We start from the raw sequence: 23507 nt of genomic DNA, 5'->3' as shown, positions 1-23507 counted from the left end.
GACATGTTTCACCAGAAATGGCATTCAGATATTTATGAAAGTTCAAGATATGATACTTATCGCCAATTCAAGTCATTGCTTGAACCAGAATCCTATTTATCAAATTTACGGTACAGGAATTCTCGTAACACCCTTATTCGTTTTAGACTTGGCCTGAATGATCTAAAAATTAACACAGGGAGATTTTCATCTATTGAGAAATCGATTGATTATGCCCATTTTGTGACATTGTTGTCGAAGATGAATACCATTTCATGTTTATTTGCCCTATATACTAAAATCTAAGAGACAAGTACTTACCGCAGTGGCCTAGATCTCTATCTCATTTTAATGCTAAAAGATTGTCTTCATTACTGTCTTGCAAGGATCTTATAACACAACATCAACTGGCTTTGTACATACATAATGCTTTTTTGTTACGAAGTGAATTGTTACCTTGACTTTGTATTTTATAAAATATGTTATGTAACTCCGTTGTATATGGGCCTGTGGCCTTTCATACCATAAAGAATTGAATTGAAAATTGAATAGATAGAATTTCATGTATTACATGAGGGTCAATAAAACCATCAGCAAAGTTAAACATGCAAGTATACATGATGATGGGTGTTGTTAAGGACATATTGACTATGAAGGCTAAAGTATCTTCTTCAATGCCTTATCAACAAATATAATTGCTCTGTCTTTTCTTCAAGGATCAAGTACATTAGGCATAGCCCCCTGAAGATCTGGGTATATCATGTATTGTATTGTTGAGTTAACATTGTATTGTTGGCTGTGCACCAGTGCATAAGGGATTCATATCAGCTGAATTACTTGTGTCAGATTTCCCTTGTAATGCCACCTTTATCATGACCTGCGAAGATCTCCGGGGTTGAATAGGTCTTCAGCAACCCATGGTTGCCATAAACAGTGACTATGCTTGTCGTAAGAGGTGACTAACGGGATCGGGTGGTCAGGCTGGCAGACTTGGTTGATGCATGTCATCATCTCCCAATTACGTGGTTCGATGCTCATGATGTCAATCACTTGATTGTCTGGCTTAGACTAGATTATTTAAAGACCGCCGTCTTATAATTGGAATATATTTCTGAGTGCGGCGTTAAACAACAAATAAACAAAACAACATTGTACAGCAGTGATTAGCAGTGTTTATATCTTTGACGAGTATGTCTATTTCTCAGTGAATTGAGCTGTAAAAGTGTAGACGAAGCCTTTGATGTGACTGACACTAATTGAGGTTTGCTAATCTGTAAGAAAGTGATTATCATTTAGTTACAAGAATGTTTAATTTCACCGTTAATCAAACTTGAGGTTTGCTAGATTGCTACTGACGTAATATCTAAATATTTATGTGTAGGTCTCCATTATCTATTTATAGCTCTGTTTACGTGTTTACAACCTTTCATGCCTTCAACATGTTCAAGATACAGTAAACTACGGTTAATTATATTCAAACAACAAACAAACAAACACAAACAGCCTTCTTAAAAAGGAGAACCTGGTTTCTACTAGCTCTTGTTTGTCGAAAATCATTTGTGATTATGGAATGGACTATTGAACATTGAAATAACCAATTTTGAAAGAGACTATTATGTTGACTTGCATGACATAACGACGTGACCCATTGTGTTATTTTGTACACCTGGCCAGTGTAGCAAGTAGACAATGGAATTAATTAACTGCATTGTCTCACATAATTATCCAATCAATGTTACAATTTGCAAGTCAGGCTGACTGTGATCTTGTGGATGCAAAGGGTTTGATTAGCATGAGGGTGGGGTTGAATCTTATTGTGGATAATGCTTCAGTCTGAATTCTTGTTGAATGCCTAGCAAACAATGAATTTAGATAATGACAATCAACAAACTACACATCTTTGCATTAACCTTAAATTATTATTACTATATTATTACTATATTATTCATATATATAACACAGGTAATCAGGTACTAGAATCTACTCAAATACAGTTTTATATCTTCCCTGACAAGTGGTTGCGTTTGCATATAGTTATCATTGTCAACTCCCTTGGGAGAATACAACCCAAGCTGCCTACGGGCGCTAGACGGTTTTCATATCCACCTCACAAATCGGGTACCCATTGCTGGGTGAACAAAGGCACATTTTAACAAAGTCACTTGCCCAGGGTGATGCCGCATATTTGACACCTGTGTTTCAGGTGTATGTACGTATTCATGTTTCCACCATCTGTTCATCTACAATCGGATGAGTGGTATGTGTGTATTAGGGCTGGGACGAGTCCAAATGTACTACCTGGGTACCCCCCCCTCTATTCCCTGACCCTACCCGGGTAATCGTTGTCTCAAGAGATAGGTGGGGCGGTCGGGTAGCCTAGTGGTTTAAGCATTGGCTCGTCATGCTGAAGACCTGGGTTCGATTCCCGACATGGGTATAATGTGTGAAGCCCATTTCTGGTGTTCCCCATCGTGATATTGCTGGAATATTGCTAAAAGCGGCGTAAAACCATACTCACTCACTCACTCACTCAAGAGATAGGTACAAACTGTCCGATGGGAAAAGTTTGCCCTCGCAAAATTTATTCAGATGCATGTATAAAACGATCAGGTCATGCATACATGAAGTTCACTGCATAAAGTTTCATCTTTATTCAAAGATATACAAGTCAGAAGTAATGAGTGCATAGTCAGAAAGAAATGGGAACATTAGTGACTTGTAGTGTAACCATGGAGTTTTAGATAATTTTTGGCATTAAACAATATATCACGTGACTAACCACGGGTCCGGGTAGTCCTGTGGGTACCTGGGTCCTACTCAGTACCTACCCGACCCGAGTACCTGAGTTACCAATCTCAGCCCTAGTGTGTATGTACTAAAAAAGGAGAACCGTTCCAATCAGTGACATTCAGCATGGACCTATGATCATAAGCTTTGGCACAGAACTAGTAAAGCAATATTTTGTCTGATCAACTTGCTGTTACTCAACTATCAACTCATCAATTCGTGACCAGCATGAACTACGACTCTATGACTATCATGTTAAACTGCAAATGTACCATCCGTAGTATCATCTGATTTCAGACATGTTTTATGAAAAGTTTTTTTGTCAGGTTGTGATGCTTTTTTAGACCAGAATCAATTGAAAACAGCCACTAATTGCACTTAAACCCAAAAATGTAGTTTCATATCATTTACAGTAAACTACAGTTATAACGAACTCAAAGGGACCACTTATTTTAGTTCGTAATAACCGTAGTTCGTTATAAGCACATATACAGCGCATATACAATAAAGGGGCGGGACCAAAGTATACAGTTTGTTATATCAGTCAGTTCGTTATAAGCGTGTTTGTTATAACCATAGTTTACTGTATCTTGAACATGTTGAAGGCATGAAAGGTTGTAAGCAGAGCTATAAATAGATAATAGAGGCCAACTCATCAATATTTAGATATTATGTCAGTAGCAATCCAGCAAACCTCAAGTTTGATTAACGGTGAAATTAAACATTCTTGTAACTAAATGATAATCACTTTCTTACAGATTAGCAAACCTCAATCAGTGTCAGTCACATCAAAGGCCAGTCAGCTTCGCCTGCACTTTTACAACTTAATTCACTGAGAAATAGACATACTCGTCAAAGATCTAAACACTGCTAATCACCATAGTACAATTTATTTTTGTTTATTTGTTGTTTAACGCCACACTCAGCAATATTCCAGCTATATCACGCCGGTCTATGAGGTGGTGAGGTGAAATGGGGTTTAACGTCGCGTCCAAGATTATTGCACTTATATAGCGACCTGCATGCACATGTATGTGTGGCTGCTTGTACCAGTCAGGACTGATGCCGATTTATAGTGCTAGCTCACTGAGATACCATGTCGCAGTTTAACATGAATACCCCACTCAGACACAGTATACTGACTCCGAGCCGACCAGTCCTTGTTTTAGCCCCTTATGCCAAGCGCCAGAGAGGGTAACAACAAGTACAATCTTTTAATGTCTTTTGGTACGATACGGCCGGGGATCAAACCCAGGACCTTCGGCTCTCCGGGCGGATGCTCCACCACTAGATCACTGAGCATGCTGAGGCGGCCGAGGGCGGTCTGTAAATAATCGTGAGACATCATGAGCATGAATCCACCCAGTTGGAATAAAATGTACAAGCTTTGAAAATATTTTATTGTATTTAAATAATGATGACTCCCTGAATCAAATCGGACCTAGGCAATGTTGGTTGGAGAAGTCCATATTATGAACAGGTGGTACAATTTGGTATTTCCCGCATATTCTCACAATTGTCAAGTCGATTATCTGTACCTTTTCTGGGGGCACGGGTGGCCCAGTCGTCTAAGGCGCCGCAATTCGCTGTGCAGAGTTGCGTCACTAGGGCACGCCAGAAACCTATTATTGTGGGTTCGAATCCCGGTTCTTCCCGATTATGTTTCTAGGTTTGTCAGCACCATACCCGTGCTCGTGGGTTTCACCAAAGTGGTAAACGTCTGAGACCTGCATCACTTCGGGTGATGACGGAACAATGTTTCATCGTGAAATATACCATGCTTCATTCTTCTTTGTTCTTTGCGATTTTTAGTAGCTGTCTTACATATTAAGATAAAGGGGAACAACACACAGTAGTATTTGTCGTGTGCCAACATAGCACACTTTTACAGCACTTTTGTAACTTGCTAATGCGCCATATTTGCACTGCTATATCCAGTTACGAGCCACTATTCCGTCATTTTTAGCCATTATCATGTCATGTTTGCATCCTTATTGCACTATTAACGCAATACGTCGCACCGTTTTCATTGCAAGTTATCGCCATTTTAAGCCACATTCGTAATACTGTCACTGCACTATCGTGAACATATATCAGCACTATTTCGTAATACTGGGGAAGGAACTTATTACATGTACAGGTTGTGGTACTCAAACATAATATGTAATAAACATCATAACTGATTACATTCCAAGAACAAGGGGCGGTCGGGTAGCCTAGTGGTTAAAGAGTTCGCTCGTCACGCCGAAGACCCGGGTTCGATGCCCGTCATGGGTACAATGTGTGAAGCCCATTTCTGGTGTCCCCAGCTATTGCTAAAAGCGGTGTATAACCAAACTCACTCACTCACTCCATGAACAGTGCTCAGCTTGCTTAACAAAGGATCTAGAAATCATGACCACGGCGTAATTGACATGTCAAAAAAACAGACACAAAAAATTATTGGTCTTCATAGAACACTCACAACTTTGACAATAGATAGTCGCTCAAAGGAAGACAGTGCGGGACCTCATTCCATTAACTGTATACTGCCGGACCATATATTGACCGAGATCTATGTATAAGGCTCTCTAACTATTACTTTTGTTAGGCTACAAATGTGTGTAAGAGACAGGCAGCGCATCTATTCCAAGTCATCGATCTGTAAAAGTTCACAAACCTAACATCACCTTTTGTCCTTGATCAGGTTCGGAATGATTAGCCGAAGTGATTCATCTTTTTGTTTTCTCACCAAATTGATGTGAATATAAATATTTTAAGGTTAATCTAGCTACTTACTGGAAAGTAGAAGTGTTGACGACTGAATCTCCTGCTTCACAGTGTCCAGAAGGAACGGCCTTCACATGGTGGAGCTTCTCTAACATTCTGTCTAAGTAAGATAGAAAAGGCTGGATGGTTTGAATATTTAACTCTAATTCTCTTCTCAAGTCCCAAAATAAAGAACCAAGGTTCTTTAAGATGTTCTTGCATATTGAGGTAACCATGTCTGAAGTTCCTTCTGATATTTTATGGATGATTATAGAATTTTACCTGAAGTTGAAAACAATTCCGAGTTCAAAGCTTACAACATGTGATGATGAAAAAACCACCAAGTTATTATGGAACAAAACAACAGTGTTTTTATGTTCATATGTGTCACTCAAAGAAGTGAAGAACACCCTGTTCTTTCAAATTAGGGGCGGTGGGGTAGCCTAATGGTTAAAGCGTTCGCTGGTCACGCCAAATACCCGGGTTCGATTCGCCACATGGGTACAATGTGTGAACCTATTTCTGGTGTCCCCTGCCGTGACACTGCTGGAATATTGCTAAAAGCGGCGTAAAACCAAACTCACTCACTCACTCACTGACTCTTTCAAATTAATTTTGTTTATCTGTCATGTCATGAAAGATTAACTATAGTAATATGAAAGAATCAGGTGTTCCTTAACTTCTTTTGAGTAGTATATATCCACTGGCGGAGTAAACCTGAAGTGAAATTCACACTAGAGTAAAACATTCAGTACTTCCTAATGGGGGATGCTTATAGCAGGAACCCTCCCTGTTATCCCTTGTAACAATGACAACAGTTTTTCCTCAAAGGTTTCCTCTTTGCATTTGGAAGTACATTTTAGGGCTGGGACGGGTAACTCGGGTACTCATCAAGTGGGTCCTGAGTAGGACCCGGGTACCCACAGGACCACTCGGACCCGTGGTTAGTCACGTGATATATTGTTTAATGACAAAAAATATCGAAAACTCTATGGTTACACTACAAGTCACTAATGTTCCCATTTCTTTCTGACTATGCACCCATTCCTTCTGACTTGTATATATTTGAATTAAGATGAAACTTTATGCAGTAAACTTCAGCGTATGCATGACCAGATCGCTTTACATGTGTATCTAAATACATTTTGCAAGGGCTATGGTCAATTTTTTCCAAATCGGACAGTTTGTACCTATCTCTAGATATCTACAGCAGGTATCCGGGTAGGCATGTTAGGGTTGGATAGGAGGGTGATGGGTACCCGGGTAGTAAATTTGGACTCGTCCTCGTATCTCCTCTGGAACTTCCTCAAGTATCAAAATACAGAAATAATGACTCTGATATGTTTGGAGATATTGGCACAAAAGAGAATCTTGATTTAGCGAATGGCTTGTGAATCTTGATACACATGATCATTCTTCCAAGAACTAGTCTATGGGAAAAGGGCTTCGTTGTTGTACCGTACACCATAGTTAACCTTCACCTTAGTTAACTAGGCTAAACTCTCAGGTATAGAACAAGATAATTCTATACAGAGTGGAGAGCATCTACAAACCCACAAACCAGGATGATCACCATCACTCTCACTCACTCACTCACTCACTCACTCACTCACTCACTCACTCACTCACTCACTCACTCTATCTATTTCAATCTGTTACATTTTATAGCTCTAAATACATTCCAAGTATTTCACCCCTTATGGCTTTTGAACGATTCATCAGTCATGTCAGTCACCTAGTATGTCCTTGCTTATGATTTGGTTGTGACAAGGTCACATTTAGGGTGTATCAACAACAAAGAGGTCACATTTAGGGCGTATCGACAACAAAACCCTGGTAGCATCTCATTTCATGTGTCATTTACCCTTGACAGAGATCCAACGACCTGAAGACTTGACCCCCCTCCCCCATTATCAGCGTCTAACATGGCAGCATCACGTCGCAGCCTCACTATGGATGAACGTATTCATTATATCCTGAGTCCACAGTTATTGACATATTTATGCAATTGGTGCCGTATAATTATTGATGCAAGAAATATGGCCAGCTGTTCGATTCCCAGGTCATTACAGTGATTCAGGCTGTCGGAGAAACTCCACGCTCGTAACCATCGCTTTCTCAACACGATGTATTAATCAAGCTCGAGTCCACTTCCTCTGTTAATGCTGCCTATCCTAGTATATCAGGCACATTAGTGTGACGTCGCCTTTTGACTTGTTTAAACATTGAGAAGATTTATGCATAAGCTACTTTCTGTTTTCCCATTCTGGAGCTATTTTTGGTAGAATTTGCATTCAGCGTGAGCTGGCATTAGTACCTCTTACACAGGAATGGTTTACACATGATAGGTTTTATTGCTATTTGCTGTCCCTCTTTAACATAACACTGACAGTAAGCATAACCAAGTTTCACTTGGAAAATAAGTAACTGATGGTCAGGCTGTTTGGATGATAGTTGTACCGGTAATAATCTAGCGCTTTGAGCACGCAGGGATAAATATCATCATCATCATCATCAACTTCTTGATGATCATCAAAATTATTAAAATTAGTAGTAGTATTAGTAGTAGTAGTAGTAGTAGTAGTAGTAGTAGTAGTAGTAGTGTGTGGTCTGGTCATACAGAGCTGTATATCATTTATATGCATCTGTAATAAAAGTAACACTATGTATCCTTTAAGAGGGTTTCAGAAATAGAGGTGAAATGTTTTTTCTTTGCATTCAAGATTATTTCACTTATTATTTCGTTGACTCCGAGCCAACCAGTTCTTGTTTTATCCCTTAATGCTGAGCACCAATCAGAGAAACAACAAGTACCATCTCAAGAAAGCAATATTTATAATAAAAACTTTGATGTCGTCCACATATATGTTAGGGCCATGTTACCTGAAGCACAATTATTTTGTTTAGGCCTTAGTACACATGGCAGATATTGTACAGAGTTGCCTCCCCTACCCTTGGCAGGATTTGCTGTTGACTGTACCTGTCCTCTGTGTCATGTGTATATTTGCTGGTGTCATGTGTATATTTGCTGGTGAAATGTAATAGTAAGTTCCTTATATTGCTGCTACCATAAGTGGCATAAACCTAAACTTAGATATTCATTTATTAATTATTGTGAATCTATGTTATGTTACAGACTCCTCTAAGAAGCTGACCGATGTCCTAGATGAGTTCAATGGCAACGGAGCCTTGTCCAAATATAATCGAGATGAGGTAAGTGTTGCTTATTTTAGTCTTTTGTTGACTAACTGATTTACAAATAATGAAAACAATATGTGAACAATACAGACTGAAGTACTGTATTCGACGTAATAAGCACCCCGCTCTAATTATAAGCACCCACAGCGATATTTGCTAATATATTGGCTAGTGTACACAAGACTTATTTATTCATGTATTATATACATATATGGTGTATTATATGCACTCTTAATTATTGGCAATTAAATTCTGGAAAAATATGTCTGTCGTATCTAAACATTTCAGGCTGTCAGCATAAACCACGAAATTTACAATCTTTCAACTCTGTTTTCTTCACCAAAATGATATTCTAATAAGAGCCAGCTATTTCTAATTTTGAGTGCACCCTGGGCGCTTATTACGTCGAATACGTTATATCATGTATTGTATTGTTGAGTCAATATGGCAGTGCACCAGTGCATAATTGTATATGGTGTGATGCACCATGTGTGTGAGTTGAGAAATTTATCTTACCAACATTCATTCATACAAGTCAGGAGTTACACAAACCGAGGTATATTTCCCTTTACCCAATGCATTTGGACAAACATCAGTTCATTTCAGAAACTCAATGATACATATGCAAGACGAACATGCTACTTAAGATGTGCTCCGATTAATTTCTTAGTGGGCTACATGAAATTTGTACCCCACCTGTGAGCGGGTACATAGAAAAACAGTTGCTCGCTCCTTAACCAATCAGAAGCTTGTATTTAAGGTAAGGTAAGATGCAGATTTTTAATGAGCATTTCAAATATTTGCTGTTTGTTTCGTTTCAGCCGATCGACTATGAGGGGTTCCAGCTGTTCATGGAAATTCTGATGGAATCCTCATTAACTGAAGAATTGTGCAAGACTCTCTTTTTGTCTTTCATGAAGAAACCAGTCCCCCAAGGGGCCAATGTCGGTAAGGAATTCCACATCCGTGATGTGGCTGCAGCAATGGCATCACAAACTTTGTGTGCACCAATCACCCACCAGACGGCTGATATCCACCTCGAAAAACCAGAAAAGCATCATGGTCTTGCTGAAAAGCTCCATGGACTTACCGAGAAGCTTCACGGCCTTGGTCATCATGGCGGTGAGAAAGGCCACTCCCGCCATGATAGCAGCGGTACCGATGCTGGGAGACGAAGTAGAGCAGGTAGATGTCAGCCACGCCATCAAACAAATTGTTTGAGTTATGAAGAAAGGACTGAGCCATCACTTTACACTTATCTTATTTCTGGCTGAAGAACCAAAATCCTGACTTGCCTTGACCTTGCAATAACCAGTTTCTTTTAAAAATCTGAAAATCTTTGCTTACATCTGAGTATGTTGGTCCTATCGAATAATGTCTAGATATATATATAAATATATGCCAACATTTCCGGAGTAAGGTACGGACATGGAACATCATACTGTAAGATAGACCCAATGATTGTACACTGTAAAGAAGTAGAAAGATCTTAGTGAGATTCTGGTAAAGAGTGAAGGACTCAGGTTGAACCTGAATGCTTATCAAGCTCAATTCATCTCAAAATTATGGTTAATCCTGTTAGGCCAGTATGAAGTGATTATCAGATAATCATCCATTCCATATCCTTCTTGAATATCACCTCTTTATATTTCTGAATTGGTTGCATAAGACTCAGTTTGGAGTATATTGTGTTAGTTACTCTTTTGCTAAAAATTAGGGCTCGTTACACATATACTGAGTTTGAGTCTGCTCATTGGTAAAATGTATGAAAACATTCTTGATGTCCTCTGCTTTATCAAATGTTTATGGCTGAAATAATAAGACACTAGATCATTCAAGGGTTGTGGTGTAGCCTTTTGGTTAAAGCGTTCACTCTTCGTGACAAAGTCCAGGGTTTCGATTGCCACATGTGTACAATGAGCGAAGCCATAATTTTCTGGTGTCCCCTGCTGTGATTCTGCTGGAATATTGCTAAAAACGGCATAAAACTATACTCACTCATAATTTTTAACAATAATAACCAAGCTTGTCATCATGGTCCTCTATCAAAGAAAGAAAAGATGAAATGCTTGACTTTAAAAAAAGCGTAATAATAATGAAAATGAATGTCTAATAATTAATTTGTACAGGCCTTCCTCCAACTTACAGTATGGTGGTCTATGTCTTCAGCTTACTCTTTGTGACATGAGCCATAGTTAACATCCCGCGGACGATGTTTCAAATTCGGCCCCTGCTCCACCACAAGCACTATACCAGCACAAACGTATTATTTGCAAATAGTTTTATATTATTATTTTTTATCCGAAATTTTTTAACACTATATATACAAGAGCACACATGCAGCAGCAGCAGCAAGATGACCATTTCCTCATACACAAAAGTATATACTACTCAAAAAATGTTAGGACACCTCGGTTCTTCGTATTACTGTAGTTAATCTGTCATGGCATGAACTATAGTACTATGAAAGAGCCGGTCGGTCCTGTCCATGGCATGACAGATTAACTGTAGTAATGTGAAAGAATCAGGTCATCCTTAACCTTTTTTGAGTAGTATATTTTATACATATGGTCCATGTACTTGTTTTGTCTTTTTTGGTTCCGTAATGTCCTTCCATATGAAATGCCATCTTTGACCTCTTCATTTGCATGCATAATGTACACTATTGACCAACTATTCCCTTACCCTGTTAATACAATCCTTTAAGTAATGCATGGTGCATGACCCCTTGGCCTCTCACATCTGATCTTTCTATTTGCATATTGTACTGGACTGATTGACAGTTTGGGACTTGTGGTCCAAAGAAAGATTGTTGAAGTGTGCATGTGTGTGTGAGGGTGTGATATGTGTAAAAAAAATGTCATTGGGTAAATTGAGTTTTGAAATGTGTCAAGCCCTAATAATGAATTTCAGCAGATTTCGTAATACGTTGTTTAATATTTCTATATTGGATCGCATTGTTTTTAAGTATTAGGATTTTTTTATTTTTGGGAAATGGAAATATAAACCAAACGTGCGGCAGACATTTTAATGATGTGGGCGGTGCCTAAAAACCAAGACTATTTTTCTTTTTTAGCCTAAACTAATCTTCATTGAAGGCATGGACAATCTATTTCTTTAAAAATATATCTTTGAAGTTTATAGTCAAAGTGGAAGAAAGAATGTGGTCGATATCAGTATACAGATAGAATATTCAGATTATGAAACAGAAATGACAGGAAATCAATCTTCAAGGGCACACACAGCATTTATTAATGCCCACCTGTCGAAGGTGACACCACTAACACCATGCATAGCATGCACACCTATGCATGATGCAGTTGCACCAACCACCTTTCAATCAGTCTTCATTCTGCCAATCAGAATCTGTCTTGCATGTGGCTTGCTCCACCCTTTCTTCAGTGGCGCTCCTTCGTCTCCTGGGACATGGCAGCTGACTTGCTAGGGTCAAGGTCACCAGATGACCTGACCTTTGACCTATGGCCTGATGTGGTATGTAGTTTCAGACCATTTTTTGTTGCATTTGGCCCTTGTTTTGGACATCAGACCATGGTGGGTAATTTGGTGTGCGTTTCTTCAAAGCACCTGTAGAGTGGTTCATGCATTTTTTCATTTTATTATTTTTCATGTTAAAAAATTCATTCATTATGTTAAATAAAGATAGCAGAAAATTATGAAATTGAACTATGATGTGAAGTTCTTCCGCAGTGAAGTTCATATCTTTAATCTCAGACGATCTCCGTTTCCTTTTCTAACTGGAGTGACTATTTGTATTACATATACCTTTGTTCATTGATCATTTTGAGTTGATTTTGTGTCTGTTTAGTGTTGTGTTGTGTTGTGTTTACCCTTTGTGCTCATTGTGTTATTTCAATGTGTCGTTCAACTGTTTGTATGTCGATTGTTACTGAAATCACTAACTGTCATATCATGCATTGACGATAGGAATTACATTTTCTGAAGGTTCCCACGGTCAAATGAAGAAGTCAGATATTCATGTGTTTATATACACAACATTCTTCCATCACCATAAATACATACATCCGTTATCGGTAATCAAATGTAATGCGGCTGTTTATATGAAATGACAAAGTACAAGAATAAACAGTCCAGATTGCCCACTGAAACAGATTCCATTGGACTTGAAAGGCAAAATGGTGGTGAAAATTATATCAATGGATCTCTGACAATTGACGATGACACCAGGTGTGTAAGAATGTCTTGCTCTACCAATAGTACCTGCCAGTGTGGACCCGTGAAGATCCGGGGTAGAATAGGTCTTCAGCAACCCATGCTTGCCGTAAGTTGACTATGCTTGTCATAAGAGGCGACTAACGGGATTGGGTGATCAGGCCTGCTGACTTGGTTGATGCATGTCATCGTATAATGAAAACAATATTGGAACAATACAGACTGAAGTATATCATGTATTGTGTTGCTGAGTTAATATTGTATTGTTGGCTGTGCACCAGTGCATAAGGGATTCATATCAGCTGAATTACCTGTGTCAGATTTCCCTTGTAATGCCACCTTTATCATGACCCACAAAGATCTGGGGTTTTAATAGGTCTTCAGCAACCCATGCTTGCTATAAACAGTGACTATGCTTGTCGTAAGAGGTGACTAACGGGATCGGGTGGTCAGGCTCGCTGACCAAGTTGATGCATGTCATCGTATCCCAATTGTGTGGATCGATGCTCATGATGTCAATCACTTGATTGTCTTGTCCAGACTTGATTATTTACAGACCACTGTCATATAGCTGGAATATTGCAGAATGTGGCGTTAAACAACAACAACAACAACAACAACAACAACAAACAGTAACCTGCCAGTGTCACAATTTGTCGACATCAAATAAGCCGAATCTGTGCATGAACTTTGTGCTATCCCTACTATTGCCTGACCATAAGGCAGTGTGTAGGGTGGAAGCTGCTAGGATGTGGCCCATGTTGCACTCCTCATCAAACGTTACTGTTTGTGCAATGTACACTAAGCCATCATTGGCTTGAGCATCCACTAAGACACAACCCTATTGTAAACACCTGGTGTCATCACTCATTTTAAGTGATCCATTCATTTTGACCGCGATTTTGCCTTTTAATCTAATAGTTTTGACCACAATTTTTGCCAATGGAATCTGTTTTGACGGATGATCGAGACTGGTTATTCTCTGTCGTTGATGTTTTCACATTCATTGATTAGTTGGTGAAAAATATCGACTCTGCAAAGCCGCCCTATGTAATCACAGGTGATGGAGGAACATTGTGCTTACAAGACGTGAAGATATCTGTTTATAATGTTTACAGGCCTAAGTGTAATTGTACTATATTACCACATAGATTCTGATACACATACACTAATCTTTTTAAAAACAAATATGGAATTCCAGGCAGTTCCCCCGAGAAATGTCTGACGACAGATTTAGGTATTGTTAACATGTTGTGATAAGTAAGGGTTGAACTAAAATACACAGAGGTGTCAATGCATCCTGATGCAATGCTGTCTTCCCATTCTGCCCAAAGTAAAATCAGGTCTTCAGAAACCCATGCTTGTTGTAAAAGGTGACTATGCTTGTCGTAAGAGGCGACTAACGGGATCGGGTGGTAAGGCGCGCTGACTTGTTTGATGCATGTCATAGTATCCCAATTGCGTGGATCGATGCTCATGATGTCAATCACTGGATTGTCTTGTCCAGACTCGATTATTTACAGACTGACGTCATATAGCTGGAACATTGCCGAGTGCGGCGTTAAACAACAAATAAACAAACAAAATACCGTAAAATCATGATATGATATGGTCTGATGCTCAGAAAGGGATGCACAAGTGAACATGACTGTTATCTGTTTCACCTGTGACAGGAGGCACAATAGGAAACACTTGTGAAATAAAATCAAATCTGTGGTATATAATCATAATGAGATACTAGTACCTGTGGTATATAATCATAATGAGATACTAGTACCTGGATACCTGTGGTGTATAATTATAATCATAATCAGATACTAGTACCTGGATACCTGTGGTATATAATCATAATCATAATCAGATGCTAGTACCTGGATACCTGTGGTATATAATCATAATCATAAACAGATACTAGTACCTGTATACCTGTGGTATATAATCATAATCAGATGCTAGTACCTGTATATCTGTGGTATATAATCATTATCATAATTATCCCCCGCCGCGCGAAAGCGCGAAGCGGGGGATATAGTATTCATGACCGTCCGTACGTACGTCCGCGATATCTCAAGAACTAAACACTGGATTGTCTTCATATTTGGAACTATGGTGTATATACAGACTCCGCAGACACCAGTCGGTTTTGGTGACCTTGATCCCATTTTCAAGGTCACAGCAGACAAATCTGCTTTTAGAGTTGGAAAACGGTGTTGCCGCGATATCTCAAGAACTAAACACTGGATTGTCTTCATATTTGGAACTATGGTGTATATACAGACTCCGCAGACACCAGTCGGTTTTGGTGACCTTGATCCCATTTTCAAGGTCACAGCAGACAAATCTGCTTTTAGAGTTGGAAAACGGTGTTGCCGCGATATCTCAAGAACTAAACACTGGATTGTCTTTATATTTGGAACTATAGTGTATATACAGACACCGCATACACCTGTCAGATTTGGTGACCTTGACCCCATTTTCAAGGTCACAGCAGGCAAATCTGTTTTTGGAGTTGGAAAACGGTGTTGCCACAATATCTCAAGAACTAATCGCTGGATTGTCTTCATATTTGGTACTATGGTGTACAGGCGGGGGATATTTCGTCACTCTGTGACAAATACTTGTTATAATAATAAGCAGTCTAAATTTTAAGGTTTATCAAGAAAATATTGAAATACTGCTTAGCATAAAATATGAATTTACGTCTTATAAAGGTTAAAAAGGTTATCGGAAAGAGTCCCATTCTTGGTCTGTTACAGGTTTCTATACTGCATTGTTATCCATCCAACTACGCGGTGTTTCTGAAGGCTGTTTGGTAAAACACAAATTCCATGAAAGAAAATGAGTAGAATAGATATTCCGCCATTAACTTATTGACATTAACTGATTTAAAAAGGTGTTCGTGTCTATATGTTGGCAGCATGGCCAGGAAGCTGGTTTAGTCTGGTCATTTTCTGAACAAGGAACAGGTTGAAGCTGATTGAGTTCAACATGCACTGTGTCGCAGTTGTATACTTCACAATCGTATCAGATTCACTCTGTGTTGTACAAGTTCCAATAGCTTTAATATTCATGTGCTTATTGTGGTAAGGAAAACTTGTTTATGACATATTGACATCCAACAATGGATTGAAGGTTACCTCATTGCAAGGTGAAACACATTTACCGATAAATTTCTCCATGGTGGCATGAAAAGCCATACGATTGTATCATTAGTGTCAGATTAATATTGTTTTGTTTTGTTTTGTTTATATAATCTATCTCGCTGAGAATAGATATCAATGGATGACATTGTCATCTTTATAGTTCACATTGGTTGCCATGGAAACCATGTTACTGAAATCATTTTGTAATCCTAGAATTTAATTATTTTTTTTTTTATCTATATAACCAACTGTTTTTCATCTCTAAATTAGTCAACATCTTTAGAGAATGTTAATTTGTTGCTTAACGCCGCACTCAGCAATATTCCAGCTATAGGATGGCGGTCTGTAAATAATCAAATCTGGACCAGACAATCCAGTGATTGACATCATGAGCATCGATCCAGGCAATTGGGATACGATGACAAGCATCAACCAAGTCAGCGGGCCTGACCACCCGATCCTGTTAGTCACCTCTTACGACAAGCATAGTCGCCTTTCACAGCAAGCATTCTACCCCGGATCTTTTAGGTCCTTTAGTGAATGTAAACAAGTGGTTTATGTTTGCTCAAATTTCTGCATTAAGTACCTCCTTATGTCCTATATTTTAACTCTTTTTCACTTTTTATTAACTGGTTTTCAAGATCAGTTTGAACTTCAAAACATTCTGAGAATTATGTTCAAGCAATGTTTAAGGTCTGAATATTGTTAGTAAGTCATGATGGACAACATGTAGAATTCATACCTAAGGGTAGAACCCAGTTTTTTTGTTTGAATGATGACAGGCTGATCTGATGACATAAGTGTGTCTTTACATTATTACTCAGTGCCACTTATCACCTGGGAAGATACCTCCAAATAAGTCCTAGAATTTCAGAGATTCCAGATCTTTTTATGAAAATACTAATATGCTTTTTCTGAGACAATGCATTGATCAACAGTGTTGATTTTTATGTCCATAGAAATAAAATTATTGTGAAAACTCGACATTGTTTAATATGATATCATGAAATGTTTGTGTAGGTTCGACAGGTGCGTCGACCCACCCGTCAGTGGCAGTCAACCAGCAAATGGACAAAGTCCACCACGGTGAAGATGGGGCCCCCAATGAAGCGTCCAACCACTCCCGGTCATCCTCAAAGAAGTCAAGCCACAGCATTCACAGTGTTCATAATGGTACGAGCTGTTTTCCTCATCTTGGCTATCGTGCCCAAAGTGTTGTTAGCGTTGAGTCTTAATTTGAATTGAGGGGTCTGTGACTCAGAAGTCTAAGGTGTGCAGTTCACTGTGCAGAGTTGCATCTCTTTGTAGTGCCAGGATCTGCAGATCATGGTTTAAATGTCAGATTCACCCAAATTAAGTTTCTTGGTTTTATGCCTGTGCTTGACAGTGTCATATAAGTGGTAAATGTCTGCGGTCAACACATCCCTTTAAGTGTGTCCTCTTGTGTCAAGTTGACATGCTGTGATGCAACTAAATTTTTGTTCAAAGTGTTGGTAAACACATCTCTCTCAGTGTGGGGAAGTAGGAGAATTGCAGAATTACTGGCACTTGTTCCCTTCATTCACAAACTTAGCTTGATGCTACAACTATTGTAATTCCAAAACTTTAACATAAAATATACAGTGGTCATAGTACTAAGGTCTGTCAGTGGATATAGTGCTGATGTCTGTACAGTGGTCATAGCACTAAGGACTGTGCAGTAGTCATAGCGCTGAGGTCTTGTACAGTCAGCATAGCGCTGAGGTCTGTGCAGTCGGCATAGCGCTGAGGTCTGTACAGTGGTCATAGCGCTGAGGTCTGTACAGTCGGCATAGCGCTGAGGTCTGTGCAGTCGGCATAGCGCTGAGGTTTTGTACAGTCGGCATAGCGCTTAGGTCTTGTACAGTCGGCATAGCGCTGAGGTCTGTACAGTGGTCATTGCGCTGAGGTTTTGTACAATCGGCATAGCGCTGAGGTCTGTACAGTCGGCATAGCGCTGAGGTCTGTGCAGTCGGCATAGCGCTGAGGTTTTGTACAGTCGGCATAGCGCTTAGGTCTTGTACAGTCGGCATAGCGCTGAGGTCTGTACAGTGGTCATTGCGCTGAGGTTTTGTACAATCGGCATAGCGCTGAGGTCTGTACAGTCGGCATAGCGCTGAGGTCTGTACAGTCGGCATAGCGCTGAGGTCTGTACAGTGGTCATAGCGCTGAGGTCTGTACAGTCAGCATAGCACTGAGGTCATGTACAGTGGTCATTGCGCTGAGGTTTTGTTCAATCGGCATAGCGCTGAGGTCTGTACAGTGGGCATAGCGCTGAGGTCTTGTACAGTGGGCATGGCACTGAGGTCTTGTACAGTCGGCATAGCGCTGAGGTCTTATGCAGTCGGCATAGCGCTGAGGTCTGTGCAGTCGGCATAGCGCTGAGGTCTTGTACAGTGGTCATAGCGCTGAGGTCTGTGCAGTCGGCATAGCGCTGAGGTCTTGTACAGTGGGCATAACGCTGAGGTCTTGTACAGTGGGCATGGCACTGAGGTCTTGTACAGTCGGCATAGTGCTGAGGTCTTGTGCAGTCGGCATAGCGCTGAGGTCTGTGCAGTCGGCATAGCGCTGAGGTCTTGTACAGTGGTCATAGCGCTGAGGTCACAGCTTGGAACTGATCACCATGAGCATTTTTCTCTGTTTTAACTCCTGTCCTTGAATATTGAGTTGTGATGGCCATATGATCCCCTGTGGTCTCATGAATGGATAATCTGACTTAATACATGTTTTTCTCCTTCATCGATGTTACAGGTTCATTTCATTACACATATCTGTACTGTTGTCACAATCATAATGGTCATCATTATCATCATTAGCAATAGCATCACCAAAACTTATTTTCTGTTTTTTATATATCATATAATATTTCAACAAATTATATATGATTTTAATGATGATAGTTCTAACCAAATATCAAATCAGTAAATACACACTACAAATTGTAGTCTACAATACATGTCTTAATATTAATGGACCTGTGAAGATCCGGGATAGAATACGTCTTCAGCAAACCATTCTTGCCCTAAAAGGCGACAATGCTTGTCATAGGAGGCGACTAATGGGATCGGGTGGTCAGGCTCACTGACTTGGTTGATGTCATCGTATCCCAATTGCGTGGATTGATGCTCATGATGTCAATCACTGGATTGTCAGTCCAGACTCGATTATTTAGACCGCCGTCATATAGCTGGAATATTGCTGAGTGCGGCGTTAAACAACAAACAAGCAAACAATAATATTAATGATTTTAATATTATCATTTAGTAACAGCTGAGTAGAGATGTTGTGTTTACATGATTGTATTGTGTCCCACAATGAACAACTGACTAAATACATGAATCATCGTCCTATTAAAGGAGTACGTGCTTCAGGTCCATTACTAGAGGGCACAGACCCTTGGATCCGACAGTCCACTTCCTCTCTCCTTCGCACAAACGTGGACATGAAAGCCATGAAGAACCGGTCAGCCAGTCTGGACATCAAGACTGGACACATCTACCTAAAGGACCTGGTGTGCTACTTGTCTCTGCTGGAGGCAGGGCGCCCTGAAGATAAGCTGGAGTGTGAGTACTGGGTACAGTGATCCCTCACTACAATGCTACCTTCGGGGTCCAAATAATTGTATACGGCAAGACTTTGAGACCAAAATAAAAAAATGACATCCAAAGACACCCAAAATGAGGTTGACAGACTCAATATTTTGCATGGATATTGGCCTACATTGATAACAATCTGTTGGTATGTAGTGAAGGAGGTGGTGAGGTGAAATTGGGTTTTACGTCGCGTCCAAGATTATTGCACTTAAATAGTGACGTGCATGTACGTGTGTGTGTTTGTGTGGCTGCTTGCTTGTACTAGTCCGGACTGATGCCGATTTATAGTGCTAGCTCACTGAGATACCATGCCGCAGTGTAACATGAATACCCCACTCAGACACAGTATACTGACTCCGAGCCGACCAGTCCTTGTTTTAGCCCCTTAATGCCGAGCGCCAGACAGGGTAACAACAAGTACCATCTTTTAACGTCTTTTGGTATGACGCGGCCGGGGATCGAACCCCGGACCTTCTGCTCTCCGGGCGGACGCTCTACCACTAGACCACGGAGGCAGTCTGTAGTGAAGGATGATTAGCACTATTTCTGCTGCTTGTTTTCTACCAGGGTACATTTTGATATATACAGAACAAAAAAAGTTAGCAACCATGAATATTTTGGGGGATATATTTATGAAAGTGTGGGATCAGTCTTCACTAAGAAAACTTTCGCCCAAAATATTCATGATCCCCAATGTTTTTTTGTTCAGTATGTCTTCATGTGATCTATTATTGATCAGGGATGTCAAATTGTTTTTTTTAACCTAAGCTTGTCTCTGCCAAGATACTTCCTCAGGCTGCCTGTGAATACCATGTGACTGCATTGCCATAGATATATCTAAGTTGGAAATTTCGTTTGAGGCTGGAATATGATTCATAAACATTCCCAATACCATTGTTCTCTCTTTCAATAACGTGATAAGGGGCGGTGGGGTAGCCTTGCGGTTAAAGGATTTGCTTGTCACACCGAAAGCAATGTTCGTGTACAAGCATGGAACCATACTCACTCACTCACTCACTCACTCAATAATGTGATAAAGGTGTGGTACACAGGTGTTCTTACTGTCCTTTTTCGCTGGTGATGATGTCCATGATAATAAAATATTGAACTAATTTAAAACACCTAAAATAAAGAAATGAGCTCAGTGATGTCATTCATGATTATTATTACATTATGGGCGGTCGGTCAGCCTTGTGGTTAAAGCGTTCGCTCATCATCCTGGAGACCCGGGTTTGATTCCCGACATGGGTACAATGTGTGAAGCCCATTTCTGGTGTCCCCTGCCATTTTACTCTGTCATGTTTGTATTTTTCAATTTATCACTAAAGAACTAATTAAAGTAATAAATGACGATTGGATGTAAAATGAAATATAAGGAAGTTGTTTTCATTATTGTCATGTTGTTTGCTGATGTATTAACTGTTGTTTGTTTTCTTTCAGTCATGTTTCGACTGTATGATTCCGATGGAAATGGCATATTAGATTCCAGTGTGAGTTGTGTGGATGCTTATTTTAATCTATCAATTTAGCTTGCGTTTATTGACAGAGAACAGCAAGGGTGCCTCAGTGCTTGATTTACTGTGCAGAGTTGCTCCCCTTAGCTGTGTCAGGTTCTGTTTATCACTGGTTTGAATCCAGAATCTCCATGCTGTAACCTATGGTTTGTTAGCACCGTGCTTGTGGATTAGGGCATAGTGGTAAATCTCTGTGACTAATGCCACTGTGGGTTTTTCTCTCACTTTGAACTAAGCGGTATTTAATCCAACTAACTGGTTTATAAGGACCTATGAGGGATAACAAGACAGGTAGGCCTTATTTACATTGATGAACCATTGTTTTTGACTTGCATGAAGTGTGCAATACTGGATGTACTTGCACTGATCTCTTTTAAGTAAGACTGATGTTGCACTGATCAGGTCATGACCTAGTGTCTTATGTATGCCCCACAGGTCATGACCTAGTGTCTTATGTATGCCCCACAGGTCATGACCTAGTGTCTTATGTATGCCACACAGGTCATGACTTAGTGTCTTATGTATGCCACACAGGTCATGACCTAGTTTCTGGTGCATTATTTACAGACCGCTGTCATACAGCTGGAAAACTGCTTAGTGCAACCAAACAAACAAACAAACAAACTTTAATAACGGCAGTTCACTCTATATAACTATGCACTGTTACCTAGATCCATAGACCTTCATGGTCCTGTGGTATGACTCTAACTGTGTGTTATATTTCCAGGAGCTTGACTGTATAGTGAACCAGATGATGTCGGTGGCAGAATACCTCGGCTGGGATGTGTCCGAGCTCAAACCTGTAAGTGAAGCAATGTTCATCATCCGTTGGTTGAAGGCACAATAATCTAAGGTTCACTGGGCATTAATCAAAAGAGAAACAGATACATTTTCCAAAAGTGTACAATTTAAGTAAAATATCGAAATTGTTAAAGTGTGATGTAAATGGAATGCAGTCACTCTGTGCAATGACCTGTTCACGTTATTTTGAACCTCTGTGGCCTGTTCCATTGGATTAACTCAATGTTGTCATTTACAATGTTTTTTTTATACAATCTGGGGGCGGTACGGGTAGCCTAGTGGTTAAAGCGTTCGCTCATCACGCCGAAGACCCTGGTTCGATTCCCGACATGGGTACAATGTGTAAAGCCCATTTCTGGTGTCCCCCGCCGTGATATTGCTGGAATATTGCTAAAAGCGGCGTAAAACCATACTCACTCACTCACTCACTGATACAATCTGTGTTCATCTGTTTTATTATGAAGTGAGAGGAACCTTACTTCCAATGTTGAGGTTAAAATTATAATGGCATTGTTTGAAAAAATTCCAGGTGCCTACAAGGCACACTTAGAAAACTATACTGCTCAATACTTGCTAAGTACCAAAATAGTCATTTTAGTCAGATATCCTCAGCAGATATTCAGTGGTATATTTCTTATAATTTTAACAAATCCTTGTGACAGTGTGTAATACCCGGTATTTGAAGCCACTGTTTTACTTAAATGAATGTGACAGCGTGTTTAATGCACAGCACTCTTGAGTTTTATCATTCTCCATGAAAAGGCAAACTGTTTCTGATTTACAACTGGTTTTTGTATCTAGCCTTGATGAAAGAGTGACTAGATTTTAAAGATGGAACAAAAGTATTCTTCTAGTTGAAACACTTTGCTTCCAAAAGGCACCCTAAGCATCCTTGGGAACACCTGAACATCTTTATGAGTCCCCTGGGGCACACCCAAACATCTTAATGAGTGCCCTTGGGAACACCCAAACATCTTTAAGAGAGACCTTGGGAACACCCAAACATCTTAATGAGTGCCATGGGGAACACCCAAAGATCTTAATGAGTGCCCTTGGGCACACCCAAACATCTTAATGAGTGCCCTGGGGAACACCCAAACATCTTTAAGAGTGACCTTGGGAACACCCAAACATCTTAATGAGTGACCTTGGGAACACCCAATCATCTTAATGAGTGCCCTTAGGAACACCCAAACATCTTTAAGAGTGACCTTGGGCACACCCAAACATCTTAATGAGTGCCCTTGGGAACACCCAAACATCTTTATGCGTGTCCTTGGGCACGCCCAAACATCTTAATGAGTGTCCTTGGGAACACCCAATCATCTTAATGAGTGCCCTTGGGAACACCCAAACATCTTTATGAGTGTCCTTGGGCACGCCCAAACATCTTAATGAGTGTCCTTGGGAACACCCAAACATCTTAATGAGTGCCCTGGGAAACACCCAAACATCTTTAAGAGTGACCTTGGGCACTCCCAAACATCTTTATGAGTGTCCTTGGGCACGCCCAAACATCTAAATGAGTGTCCTTG

The 23507-nt window shown here is 40.0% G+C and overlaps 1 protein-coding gene across 7 annotated transcripts in view; it reads left to right on the top strand.

Annotated features, from left to right (window-relative positions):
• The window catches only part of LOC124151005 (diacylglycerol kinase beta-like), a 126145-nt gene that overhangs the window by 65091 nt on the left and 37547 nt on the right, over positions 1-23507 (top strand). For 6 of the 7 annotated variants that reach the window (XM_046523275.2, XM_046523235.2, XM_046523252.2 and 3 more), the window contains 6 exons: positions 8651-8727; positions 9534-9897; positions 17067-17219; positions 19436-19627; positions 21098-21147; positions 21899-21973. In XM_046523275.2, coding sequence (XP_046379231.1) covers positions 8651-8727; positions 9534-9897; positions 17067-17219; positions 19436-19627; positions 21098-21147; positions 21899-21973 — 911 coding nt within the window. Of the gene's footprint in view, positions 1-8650; positions 8728-9533; positions 9898-17066; positions 17220-19420; positions 19628-21097; positions 21148-21898; positions 21974-23507 lie in introns of all 7 variants that reach the window. The other variant, XM_046523283.2, reaches the window with a different exon arrangement.

This window comes from Haliotis rufescens, unplaced genomic scaffold, assembly GCF_023055435.1.
Source record: "Haliotis rufescens isolate VD_foot unplaced genomic scaffold, xgHalRufe1.0.p SCAF_4, whole genome shotgun sequence".
NCBI lineage: Eukaryota > Metazoa > Mollusca > Gastropoda > Lepetellida > Haliotidae > Haliotis > Haliotis rufescens.
The sequence above is the reverse complement of the archived record's forward strand: the minus strand, read 5'-3'. Positions and strand labels throughout refer to the sequence as shown.